Source organism: Daldinia childiae, assembly GCF_008694065.1.
Source record: "Daldinia childiae strain JS-1345 chromosome Unknown Scaffold7, whole genome shotgun sequence".
Lineage (NCBI taxonomy): Eukaryota > Fungi > Ascomycota > Sordariomycetes > Xylariales > Hypoxylaceae > Daldinia > Daldinia childiae.
Window position 1 is genome coordinate 430,351 of NW_022984648.1, and position 13,589 is coordinate 443,939.

General features: G+C 46.4%; 4 protein-coding genes across 5 annotated transcripts; 3 read left to right on the plus strand and 1 right to left on the minus strand.

Annotated features, from left to right (window-relative positions):
* Nucleotides 1-450: 450 nt before the first annotated feature.
* On the plus strand, nt 451-891 carry GL218_06407 (Coactosin; the record flags this gene model as incomplete). The annotated part of the gene is made up of 1 exon (XM_033583117.1): nt 451-891. One exon carries the CDS (start codon nt 451-453, stop codon nt 889-891), a length of 441 nt encoding a protein of 146 aa, XP_033433315.1.
* Nucleotides 892-1,041: 150 nt separating this feature from the next.
* Nucleotides 1,042-1,452, minus strand: GL218_06408 (putative cupin domain-containing protein; the record flags this gene model as incomplete). The annotated part of the gene is made up of 1 exon (XM_033583118.1): nt 1,042-1,452. One exon carries the CDS (start codon nt 1,450-1,452, stop codon nt 1,042-1,044), a length of 411 nt encoding a protein of 136 aa, XP_033433322.1.
* A 369-nt stretch (nt 1,453-1,821) lies between these two features.
* On the plus strand, nt 1,822-2,959 carry GL218_06409 (uncharacterized protein; the record flags this gene model as incomplete). Of its 2 annotated transcripts, none has more annotated exons than XM_033583120.1 (3): nt 1,822-1,900; nt 2,002-2,439; nt 2,475-2,959. In XM_033583120.1, 3 exons carry the CDS (start codon nt 1,822-1,824, stop codon nt 2,957-2,959), a joined length of 1,002 nt encoding a protein of 333 aa, XP_033433323.1. The 2 variants fall into 2 exon arrangements, with proteins under 2 accessions (XP_033433323.1, XP_033433324.1); XM_033583119.1 differs by having other exon boundaries at nt 2,514-2,959.
* A 7,954-nt stretch (nt 2,960-10,913) lies between these two features.
* Nucleotides 10,914-12,858, plus strand: GL218_06410 (Homeobox protein HOY1; the record flags this gene model as incomplete). Its single annotated transcript, XM_033583121.1, has 3 exons — nt 10,914-11,278; nt 11,331-11,536; nt 11,594-12,858. The coding sequence occupies 3 exons, from the start codon at nt 10,914-10,916 to the stop codon at nt 12,856-12,858; spliced, it is 1,836 nt and encodes a 611-aa protein (XP_033433522.1).
* Between the last annotated feature and the right edge of the window lie 731 nt (nt 12,859-13,589).

A 13,589-nucleotide genomic window follows, 5' to 3' on the forward strand; every position in this document is an offset into this window, starting at 1 on the left:
CTTCCACTGGGTTAATATCTGTAATGTCCCTTTGTCCCGTGAGTACGCACGATAGTATTAAAGACCAGAGCATCAATATAGTTTCATGACTTACCATATCTTCTAAAGCCTTTACCGTTTCGAAAACAATATTGTGATACGCGCATAAACTGAAAGTGGAAATAGGGGTAAGAACTGGGTCGCATATACAGCTGACAATAAGTCTGACGGACCGTCGACAGCACTAAACGTTTATGCCATTTAACTATACCATTTGAAGCCAGCGCCCAAGGGGGTCACCCATCTTTCCTTCAGTCTACTAAACCAAAACTCATCACAAGCAAAATAGTTACTCAAATTTCGATAACAAAAACCATTCGACCGGTTTCATCACTCCCATATGTTATAGTAACGAATTAACCACCTTTTTCTCGAATTTCATCCTCCCTCCCGAAGAACCCCACCCGCAAGATGTCCGGTATCGACTCCCCCGACGTCCTAGCAGCATACGACGCAGTACGCTCGGACAAGGACGCGACGAACTGGCTGCTACTCTCGTATGCGAGTGCCGTAGGCGACAAGTTGGTACTCTCGGGAACCGGCAGCGGGGGACTATCGGAGGTGGTATCGAAGCTAGACGACTCCCAAGTCAATTACGCGTACGTGCGAGTCGAATACAACAACGATTCGGAGAGCAAGCGTGTCAAGTTCATACTCATCGTATGGATCGGAGAAAGCGTCAAGGTGATGCGTAAAGCCCGCGTATCCATAGAGAGTTCAAACGTGAAGAAGGTGTTGTCGCATCACTCTATAACAGTCGACGCCCGTGATCGAGGTGACCTTGACGAGAAGGATATCGTGACTAGGCTACGGAGAGCTGGAGGTGCTGATTACAACGGCGGAAGAGGCTAATATACATTAGACAGACGTTTGGAGGAAACTATATATGGAGTTAAGGGGTTGAGCGAATAGAGGATGTTAGGGGGATGTGGTGTGTTTATCTCGGTCGTATATATATACACAATAAATGGACAAGCATTTGGTTCTTGCTTAATTAGGTATTTAACCCTTGATGGGTTCTCCATTCCAACCGGTAAGATTCACTACATCTGGAATCCTCCCGCTGCGCACGATGGTCCAGATGATATCCTCGTCGCTGTCGTTGACCTCTTGGTGTTCCATATACGCAGGAATGAGGGCAAAGTCACCAGGTTCCAAATCTACCCTCTTTGCTCCCCCTTCGCTAACGACCGTTCCGCGTCCCTTAACAGCATAGACTATCGTGTCTTGTTCTCCGTGATGATGGACTGCCGAGGCGGTATGTGGTTTTGCAAGCATACTAGTAGCGCAGATACCGTCGCATTTGTCAACTATCGCATTGGAGCGAATCATTCCTTGTGTTTGCGCTCCCGATGCTTGTATGTCCGAAGCCTTGATGGATTGAACCGGTTGTGATGGTTCGGGATGTGACATGATGGTTGAATTGGTTGATGAAACTTGGAGGATACGAAACCTAAGGTAGATCTTGAAGTTGAATAAATACCTAAGCCACTGACGTCGTGAGTTACATGTACTTGGAGGTGACACATGAATGTCGACGGTTCTTTCCTGTCTTACACTAATATACATGTGAATAAGGTACATGTATACAATATACAACTACCGGGTAAGTGGCTTAGTCATGATGATAACATTGTGGGTTTATCGCGGCAATGTGCATTAGTGGGATGGCGGGGCAAAGACGGGAGCCGGGCTCTAATAATTCATCCACCTTCAAGTACCTCTTAAATCATCAACCGAACAAGCATCAGCCATAATACCATATATCGTGCCATTTCTAATATGGATATCTCAAATCCCCGTCGCATATTAGCCGTCTCCTTGGCAGATTCGACTCACCACTTAACCAAGGTAATTAAAGGTAAATTGATAAAACATATCTCCAACATACTTTGGTTACTACCCCAGCCTGTCATTCTATATACATGAATTACTTCTATCATTAAACTAACCTTCCATTAGACCTCACCGGTACTCATCCAGAGCAGACATCAACGTCACTAGCCGGTTCATCACACAGCCTCTCTTTAAAATCAAAATATTATACTGCTGAAGTGCCCATATGGTTAGACCTCATATCATCACCCTCAGAATGGGCCGGTTCTTTCCTATCTCCCCAGGCCAAGATGGTCCTTGGGGTTCTAGGCGGAGTTGTCGTAGTCTTCCCGTTACCGGTCAAGTCGCAGACAGATGAGATCAAAGCCGCACGGGAACTTATCCAGAATGTAGGCAAGGTTGTCAAGGAGGGGCTTGGCGGCTGGACCTGGGACGGGGTCGGTTTGTGTCTGGGAGTTGGAGAAATAGACGATGTCGATGAGTGGGAAGATTACTGCTCCGAATGGTGCTTGGAGTTCGTGCAGGTCAAGAATCAGTCCGTAGCAACACGAAACGAATTCGGTGGTACGTTTTGCCTCTGCTGCACCTATATCCGGCAGGATCGGGAATCGAAGGCAAGAGACTAATTAGACATGCAGAAAAGACTGGCATCCCTCGTGCCCTAGAAGCTCTAGAGTCAATCGACTGGTCTCAAACGTCCTATGACTACCCTGGGTTTGATCCCCAGGACCTTGAGGACTTTGAGGCGCAATTTGACATCGAAAATGGCGATAATGGTAAAGACGAGGATGGGCCTGATCTCGATCCAGAAAACCTCGATTTTGGTTTCGACCGCGAGGACTTTGCCGATCTCAAACAAGCGATATGGAATTCCGAGAAAGATGAGGATTTCCTAAACGGAGAACTGAGCACGGACACCAGCAAGAAGGATGACGGGGAAGATATGAATGATGAAGAGATCAGGAAGATAGAGCGCATGATGGGTAAGCTGCAAGCCGTGCGCGATACGAGTGCTGGGCTACCGGAAGACCAACGTAAGCGGATAGCCGCAAAGGCGGTGGCCGAGGTCATGAAAGAGCTATGAATACCAACCAGCCTTGCTGTTTTGTATTTACACAGGACATCTGCTGGGGATGTGGGCTATTACAGCTACTTATAGCTATATAGCTCATCTCTACTAGAGGGCTAGAACCGTCATAAAGGCATTCTAGCTTTATCACGCATTATAATACTCTTACGAACCTATACTATATTCAACATCAATCGGAGTCCGAATACCGAAGAGTCACTGGCCGGATAGTCCTGTCAGTTACGTACCCGGCATATACCGTGTGATAGAACTCGTGTAAATTAAATCCTCACGAGTCAATATTTACGTTGTTTCATAGCCCGAAGAGTTCTAAAATTCAGCCGCTGATCCTGAGTTCATCAGGTTTAAGCCGATATAGAAATCATGATACCATGGGGGTTACTAACAATATTAGGGCTGTTTCAATACTCTATAAAATGATGTCTCGAATCCATCCTTATATACTGGAAAGACTTTGAACTTATAACTAGCAATATAAGATCTCTATACAACACTATGGGTAACTATCACGAAACTGAAACTGAAGTTTCTACCTCGTTGTTGAACGATTAAATGTCAAGTATCCGTTAGTTACTACTTATTTATAACTACCTTGGTAGTTAAACTTTTCCGTTATGTCACTGGGATTTAGCTATATTTGCGTGCTGACGTGGGAGCCTCATTGTGAATAGGATCCGCCAAGAATAGAAGACGCGCATCAACCGCGGGATGGTCTATTACCCACTGATCGTTTCATGCCCATGGAACTTAACCCCAGGCCGCCCGAGCACGTTCTTGCTAGGGCTTAGATCGGAGCGATTACCTCTCATGAACTACTTACGGTGTCGCCGGCATGAACCGTATGCCGTTAACAAATCGTATTTATGCCTCATAAGGCTGGCGTCTTATAGAACTTGTAATTATAGTGAACGAGAAGGGGTTTGATTGGCCGGCTCTAAGTAGATATGGACCGTCTTCTGACTGCGATATCCCGCGTAGAGTCTAAAGTATTAGCGGATATTAGATACGATGGTAATTAACCTATCTAAAAGACCGGCAGAGACTATGATGTCATTATTAGGCGTAAGACTCTAACTACTTCGTATGCAGAAGCTTCAGTTTGTTTCCGAGTGGGCATGTGTTGCAACATCATGGTTTCAGTACAGTTCAAAGGGCACAGTCCACGAAGAGGCCTTGTACATGGCAAGCAAAAACGATCGGGAAGCACCGTTCGAGACGCCATTTAACCCTGGAATAGGCAAGGTGCGATAGAGCGCATGACCGAGGGCCTTGCCTGTTTGCCATTTCGAGAGTAGTCCATAATACTGATCCTCTTAATAGAGCAGTCTAAGCGGGGACGTTTATGTGACGCCGCAGGTCTACCATGTCCGCGAGGCGAGAAGCTGAGGCCACGAGCCGGGATAGCAAACAATTTTGCTTTTCTAAATCCTCCGAACTATTTTCTAGAACCCTTGGTGCTAGATGTGCGGATTTCGTACGATACATATGTAGATATTTAATGCAAATGGGCCGATAAATCTACAACAGTACGACTCTGCATACGATAAAGACATATCATATCATCCCATGCTGCAACCCGTATGGAGGAAATGAGAGCTGGATAAGAGTGGTCAGATATCAATTCGCCTATTAATTTGATCTTGCGTAAAGGGCTGTACGAAGGCGTTCTTGGAGCATATTTACCGGATTTCTCTTTCAGTAAGCTGCAGCTACAGTACGATAATATAACATATACGCAGGTCTGTGCAAAAATACATGGCAAGAAAGGACCCCTGTATTCGCTAACGATCAGAGTGATCTTTCATGCGCTTACCAGGAGAATGTGATATAAACTGTGCTGTGAAACCATTGGCTGGCAAGGCTAAACCGAGTTATATCAACTTCATGCATAATCTGGGGACCGGGTAGTGCTACGGGTTGATGCATGAAGTTGCGAGTCTTAAGGACATGCATTTATGCCCGAGATGCTACTCGCCCAGGTATACTGTTGAAGTGTAGCTTTTATTAAATATCTTACCTTATGTAGGTACCATAGCGGAGGAGGGGGGTTTGGGAGAATGATTCTAAAACTGGAATGATTCCGTGCGGCGGAACGTTTTTGGGTTTTAAGGGCTCTGATTGGTCAGAATCCGGGTCTAGTGGGTCAAGTTACCCACTTTTAATATCTTATTTTAAAGAAAGCGTTCCATAACCGTAAAACCATTCCATCCTGTAAAATCGTTCCAATTTTTGGAACTATTTTACTAATAATATAAAATTTTAATAATAAAAAAATAAAATAAAATAAAAAATAATAGAAATTAATAAAAAATAAAAATAAAAATAAAAAAAGTATTAAAAATAAAATATTAAAAAATTTTTTTTTAAAAAAAACCAAATGAAAAAAAATAAAAATAAAAAATAAAAATTTTTCGAAAGTTTTTTTTTCTAAGTCAAAATTTTACTTTTTCTGATGTAAAGGTTATAAGGCCTAAAAACAGGAAAATCTCCACAATGAAATAATTCGATGAGATTGGCCACCTCGTCCCATTAGCTCAAACGTTTACACTTTAAACTTTAACCTTAATAATAAAAGGTGGGGTTTATGGTTACACGAACGCGAGAGTGGTGGGTTCGAGGACCAGTCCTTCTAATTTTTTGACTTTTTTCCTTTTTGACCCCACTTTTTCACGTGAATATCACGTGAAAGTCACGTGAAAAGGCAAATCGTTCTATTTTACGGAATCATTCTAGTAATAGAATCATTCCACGATGTTGGAATGCACCAAGCTGATTCCCATGTTACTATCAGGTAGAATGGTTTCATTTATACGGAATGATTCCCTATACCCCCGGACCTCCCCTATGGTAGTTACCTAACATATGGTATTCACAATAACTAGTACCTAATGCAAATCGGGCACTTTGTCGACTGCTCAGTGGCTTGGATTTATTGCTGTCCCTCTTCGATTTCAGATATCGTTCTATTACCGTTTAGACCCTGGAGGATAAAGAAAGCGGGCGGGTGAGATACGCTAAACACGGATATAGCCTGGTATACTCATACTATGGTGCTGGCCGATCTCTAATACGATCTGTAATACGATCTCTAGATGCGCCTATTTGTGTTCGAAGCCTTGGCTTAAAATACGATGTTAAGAAATAGCTACTACGCTCGGATCAGCAAGCGTAGATAGAACTCCTCGTGTGCCTTTCTACCAACGTACGCATAACTTAACTCCGTCTACCGCCGAAAGATCGAAGATTGTACTCCGTACGTGTGCTAAGGAAACATAAAACGATACCGGCCGAAGCCTTAAGAACTTAAGAAACTAGTTCAGGTCAGGCCGTCAAGCTAACCAATCGGGAGAGGGTCAGCCTGATAGACGCCCGCGTGCACGGTGCATGATCGACTGGACGAAAGTAGAAGTCAGCTTGCTGGCTGCATTCTCCTTTATGCGAGCTGTGGCTCGATGATCAGCAAGGGTCGTGGAATGCGTCTGGTAACAAGTTGGACGCGTCGCGGTGCTTTTCCGAATCCACACATGTTATGTAAAAACGAAAATATAGTAACTTGATGACATATGTCAGATCAAGATCCAGGGTTGGCTAAAGGTCTTCGTTGATCTTCCCTTTACACTTGTAAGAACTGCTCGTTCCCGTCTGTCACATTCGAGGCTGAGACTAATAACCTGTTTCCCGTAACATAGATGAAAAATCCAGGCGCGTTTGTGGAGGGTAGGGCATTAGAAGATACATACGCAGACGGGAATGTATCTTTTCTGCAAGGTACAATACCGACGGGGACGCGTGACGCCCTCTGTTGGTTCACGATTCAGGGGTAGTAGCGCTAGTGCCAAGTACGCTACGCTAACTTGCAAGGGGTCGTCGTCTTGGGGCTTATGTGAGAAGCCATCTAGAGACTAGTATGCATGTATCTCGATCCGCCGGGCACTGTGCTGAGCCGTAAGGTAAGGATTAGGTTATTCTTACGATCCGAGTTGTTTCGTTTGACCCGGTATGTTAATAAGAGATGTCTAATGGTACGGTCGATTTTGTATGTAAAGAGTATCGATGATGAGGCTTACTCTTTACAGCCGTACCATACAGCTGACCCCCATGAAGGTTAAGAGCCGAGATCTACCGCGCTTTCTCGGCTGTAAGTGTCTCAAGTCGCTTAAACCCTAACCTCGCTGATGCTTGGCAGGTCCAAAGTTCTTCCTTACCGGGACGCGAGGGATTCGTAAGGGATCTTTATCCTGCGACTTGACCACTTTGGCGGTAAGGTAAGAATACGCTGTTAGCGGATTATTACCGCGAACACGGCCGACCTGCAAAAGAAACGTTACAGAATAGATAAGCCGCTGGTATCGCCGATACGCATAAAGATACCACGGCTAGTTTCATCGAGATGGTCGTCTTAGCCTGTATTTTAACACATACATAAACTCATACATAGTTGGCTTGTATGTAGAGCTTTTTGAGCATGACAGGCGTGAGTGGTAGGAGTTGCTACATACAGTACTGTGAAAGCGATCTTCTTCGCGCATACCTATACGACCCCTCCAACAAGAAGCCAAGACTTAGGAATCGCGGGCGATGGACGGATAGGAGAAGAATGTGCTACACAGTGCGGAAATAAGTAACGGCACACGAAGCCGACTCCATGCTACTGCAGGAACACGACGAATGGTTGTGCAGTCCCGCCGTGCTACTGGCTCACCAATGCAGGTACTGACACCCACACAGTCCTACTTTCTCATCAAGATCTCTTCCCGAAAGGAAAATCCGAGGGAAGAAAAAAGGTCATCATCTCATCATCTCGGGCAACGCATACATAGTGTTATACTATGTTATGTATTTCTTCTCTAAATCCTGATGACGCGCTGGCGGGGAAAAGCATGGGACCATTCCGTAGTTCAAGCCACTGGTTCCTTAAGAGGGGCCGCGGGCTGTTCGGACGCGGTCAACCGCGTGAGTGTCTTGACTGTTGCGGAAAAGTGTATGCAGGGATATGATGACTGACTAGGTTGGCTGCTAGATCCCACCAGGCTTTAGGATCGGTAATCGAGCAGGCCGAATCCAAAGAGACTAGGTATTCATATTCTTGGTTGGATTTCGTTGACGATAAGAATAGATACTAGTACATACATATATAGTTCTTATGAATGCTGAGGGGCGAGGCGAGGTAAAGACTTTTATCATTCTATTGGGTATGTGCCAGGCGTTTGCGCTGGCTGGTCAGGTAAGGTCAGTGTCAGGTCTGACGACTAACAAAGGTATTCTTAGGCCCTTGACCCCCCTTTTCTTGCATAACAGTCTTTGCCGTTCGTGGAGCGATATCAACACAAGGGTTTCTTATTGGCTCTAAAACGTACGCCGTCAAACAACCCCCACCATGACCGGGATGGATAGGATGGATCGTCATCTAGGTTGTTCAAGGCAGGACGCTTAATCGTGCGTTTGACTTTCCAGCCCGAAGCAGTGCATTTTTGGTAAGCATCTTCCGTTATTTGCGGCCAACTACATACTTATTCACGTGAGATGGCGCGTGGGTCGAGGTTTTTTCTTCTTTTTCTTTTTACTCTCCCGACTGACCACTATACATGATGAAGCACTTAGGAAACTTTACCATAGAGGTAGATCCCATTGACCGGTCCGAATCCGAGACCATCGATTTGGGGGCCAAAATGTCTATGTTAGACAAGCGGCTCGGGGAACTGTCGTACGAGTCCCGTCCTGTCGGCTTAGATATTCGACCTGGATTATCCTGCACAAGGACAATCGCAGATCGGCCAGCTTACCTTGTGTATTTATGTATTGCGTGTTGCCAACCTTTAACGCCGTCCATTAGGCCACTGAAGGTCTAGAGCTGGCACGGCCACGTTGAGAAAGACCGTGGCGCGCGCCTTTCATATGTAGCCATAGGATGGTTCCTTAAGCTCACCGAGATTTCGGATGAAGAAGGCGAAGACAGAGCAAGAAGTAGCATGCTCTGATATTTAATACCTTAATAGGTTGACATCGTATTTGAGACGCTTTTTCCGCGTACATATTTACGTATTTACGTACCTAGGTATGTTGACTGATACACCAAAGTGGCGGCGCACATCAGCGTGGATGTCCAACCTCTTTTAGCCGACAGCGTAGCTATTATGGTCCACCAGTCAGAAGGTTTCCTTTTCTAGGTACCTCTCTCATGCGCAACCCGGTACATAGTAGAATATTATCCACCGCACTGTTTGGGATGTCCAGGGGAAGGACACCTAAAAGTCAAGAGTGATAACACATGCATATAAAAGCGTTTGAGGAATTATTCAACTTTAAGCGCATAACTGCTCACGACGTCGAACTACATCTGTCGAACAAACTTGTAACCAAACGGGCAGTGTTCGACTCCTTGGTAACTATTTCTATGTTTTGTCATACTTAGTTATCATACATACAGTTGAAGTCATCGTCAGGGGTTAGTCCCACAAACGTGTTACCGGACTTCCAGGGCCTTTTCAATCATCTTGCTCCATTTAACATCTACTTAACCCACTTTATACTACTGTCTCCGATCATCCACTCCTGACCGTCTAAGCCGTCTGACCAGTTAGTTGTCTATTTATTCGGATTAGATAAAACGCTTGTCCTAGTACCGAGGGGTAATGGGAGGACATCAGCAAGGTTAGATCTGATGCACATTTCCATATAGTATCGGCATTGTTAAGCGATATATTATAGCTTCCGCCGAACGTTAAAGAAAGAAGCGGCTGTCTTCCCTATTCTACGCGGGTAACGGAAAGACGGTGTACGCTTTGCGCGAATATGTGGGAGAAAATGTGTGCGTGCGTGTGCGCGTGTTTGTGTGTGTGTGGTAGGAAACGACGGATTTAGCTGGAAGGGCATCAGACGAGTTCTGCGATTGGGTCTTGAAAGACTTAAAAGTCTCCATAACTTATCGTCTGATAGGTCGTCTGAACTTTGATCTGTAACTGAGTAAATGCGCTAGCTACATTCCATACTGTATTAGGTCAAGTCGGGCTAAGCAAGCGTCACGTATCAGAAACTAGCCCGCTTGCTCAACCTAAAGCATGCTCCCGCGAAACCGCATCGGTACCCTCCCCACTGCCTCCACCACTTCGGATGTACAGTATATGCACAGTATCTAGCGTACACATATGTACCTTGCAGTGGACCCACCTAGATTCTTTTTTTTTTTTTTTTTCTTCGGTTGGTACCTGGCCTTTCCCCCAAATCCCCCCCCCAAGCACCTGGACTTGGGCTGCCTGAGCCGTAGTGTACTTTACTAGCCAGGCTGATCCCCGTCGCTTTACTGCAGGTCCCAACTCTAAGTACCACATAGTACCAGATACTACTGGCTGCTACTTTGGTAGTTGATGCTGGGTCGCCCTTACTATCTTTTTTTGACTGTCCTCCTTTTTTCCCTTTTCCCCTCCTCCCTTTTTTCGCCGTCCTCTCTCCATCTTCGTCTTCTTCCCCGTATCGTCACCGTTGTCGTTGTCGACGAATCTTCCGCCTTTTCTCCTCCCCCCTATTCATTATTTCCTTTTTTTCTTCGAACCCACGCTCTCTTTCGTCTTAGCCATTACGGACACCGTCACTCCTTTCGGGTCCATTTCATTCCTTGGGCTTAACTTTATCAGTTACCAACAAGATCATTACCCCAGTCACCTCGCTACCGATCATACTTACTACTAGTAGTAGTATTGTGTATCGACGGATTTGTATCAACTCGACACTGCGCTGTAGCTATAGCTCCGTGCTATTCGTTCCTTATTAACTATTATCAACTTTTTTACATATTTCAAGAACCTCATTGGAATAATACTTTCGATCTACGGGCGTGCTCGGGATAAGCCATCGATAATATCGCGTCTGAACCCACGATTTCGAGGTCGATCACCACCCGCAACTTTATTTATTAACACCGACGCTCCTTTTTTGAGTAACTCGTCCGAAGATGGACACTCCTATCAAAGTAGAACATTCGGGTTCCGTGGCCCCAACTGTCGCGGCCCCGACCTATTCTACTCCAGAAGCCATGTCGACGCCCGGCACGATCGACGCGAAGAATAGCCAATCGCCTTCGCCGTCTTCGGCGCAGTCGAACTCCCAGTCCAATGCCAATTCGAGGCGCCCGCCTCGGAAGAGCACCCTGACGCAGCAGCAGAAGAATCAGAAGCGACAGCGCGCGACTCAGGATCAGCTCACGACGTTGGAGATGGAGTTTAATAAGAATCCTACCCCGACCGCAAACGTTCGGGAGAGGATAGCAGAAGAGATCAATATGACCGAAAGGTCTGTTCAGATCTGGTTCCAGAACCGGTATGTATATGAGCACCAATGTTTATAGGGAACCCACACTCATCTCCTGTAGACGCGCCAAGATCAAGCTTCTGGCGAAGAAGAGCCTAGAGACAGGTGAAGATATCGATTCCATCCCCGAGTCGATGCGCGCCTACCTAGCCATGCAAGCCATGGAGTCTGGAAAGGGTCTCGGTGGTCCTTACATGGGACGTACCGGCCTTCTTCCGTACGGATCAATGATGCTCGGCGGAGAGCAAGGTGGACAAGGGAAAGTCCGTAAGTCGCGTCTCTCGATACACCCATGAGAGAGTTCGATTTAACTAATAATTCTAGTCATTCATCATCTTACGTGTCGGTCTCTGAGCATCGGAAAATGGACCCGCGTCGGCCAGAACACGATGGATTTGATCATCTTCTATTCCCCCGAAAAGTGTACCATGACTTACTACATTAATAATGACCAGGCGGGATACAAAATCGAGTACAGCTTTAACGCGATCAAGAACATTTACCTCGAGAATCCCGAAGGCGATGCTACCAAGATGGGTGGAATCGTTATCGAGCTAAACCGACCCCCTAATTTTTGGATGGACTCGTCCCCCAACTCCAACGGCTTCTTCCAGTGCAACGACTTTACGGAGGATCTCCAGGCTACCCATTGTCTCACTCACCACCTCGGTGGTAACCCCAAGGTTCTTAGCGGTCAGCTAGCAAAGCTCGCTTCTCTCGAGTCTTTCACAAACCGACACAATCCCGGTCCTTACGATATGAATCACGCAATGTCTGTTTCTGCCCCTGTGTCGCCTACGAACCGCCCGTCCTCGCAGCCCAGCTTCGGTCAGCCGCACGTCGGCATGTACCAAGAATCGCAATGGGGAATCAACCCGATGCACGCCGGCATGCGCGGACCGGGACCGGGACACAAGCGGCAGCGGAGCAGATCAGTACCCACAGCTGTTGACTTTTCCATGTTCCAAAATCCGATGCCTTCGTTCTACATTCAGCACCCGGGCGAGAATCAGGCTCAGCCGCACAGCCCAAACATCTACGCACCTATTCCCCAGCAACCTCATGGTCTTAATAATGTTAACCCTAATCTGCGCATCGATACTCAGGCTACGTACGGTATGGATCTAAGACAGTACCCTCTGTCTGCCGCTACTACCGCCCCTTCGGAATACTCGAGCCCCAACTACTTCTCGCAGGGTCCCGAGAATACGCCGTTACCCGCTTCAAGTTTCAATACCCCTTATAGCGGCGCGTTCCTATCGCCGTTACCCCAGATCCCTCAATCGGTCTCCCCATTGTCCTATACTAGCCACGGCGACCCTGCCATTGTTGAACAATCACCTCCCCTCTCCATGCTCCCACGACCGTCTTCGGCCGACCTATACGGTATGGGTGAGTCTGCTATTTCAGACGACGGGCACAGCCTGAACGAGATGTATTCGAAGCACACCATAAACATTCCCATGCACCCTCACTCTCCTGGTTTCGCGGAGCCTGGTCAAGGTGATCTGGATATGAGCCAGCTTGTTCAGTTCGACACTGTCGACCCGTCTAGCTTGTCTCCCGAAAGCCTTTCGCACCCGCAATGAGTTTGATAAACTAAGTCGACTCGAAAGTTTTCAATGGTTGAAACGTTGTCGCGTGTGATTGGTGTTTCTGGTCTAGTTTTACTCTCCTACTTGCGGCGTTGCGGAAACTTTATACCTCTTGCGGTTTGGTGGTTTTTCATATTCCCATCTCGAGAGTACCCTTCCGTTGGTTGTTCGGCATGAGGCCTGATTCGATTCTTGTCCCCATTTCATACGTTCTGTCGGTCTTAAAGCTCAGCATGACGATGCGTGCCTTGGACATTTGATTATGCGTGTCTGGCACAGCGATCGTACCTTCTATTATACTTGGCAGCTGCTTCGTTCCGGAGGGAAAAATCCCCTTGTCTTTTTATCTTCCAAATGGCCTCTTTCCGCTTGGATTAATACCGGAATCTCGGATCTAATTCAACTTTATCCACAATCTGCTTTGATATTTTTACAACTTATCTGGTTTTCTTTTCGCATTTATGAAAATAAGCGATGTCTTTTTCTGGCTGCAGGGCGAACAAAAACACAGATGAACATGGAAGAAGCCCAGGAGGCTCGGGTTCGCGGATAATAATTTTTAAAATATCTGCCGGGGACTAGCAGCCAGCTGGTCCGCTGGAATTTGTTGTCGGTTGGTGTGTGTACCAATTCCGAGTGTAATAATGATTGATACCTCGGGTGCGGAACGTCGGGGTTGAAAATAGTCTGGGCGCGGGTAGTATACCAGATATCGACGGCGCGAA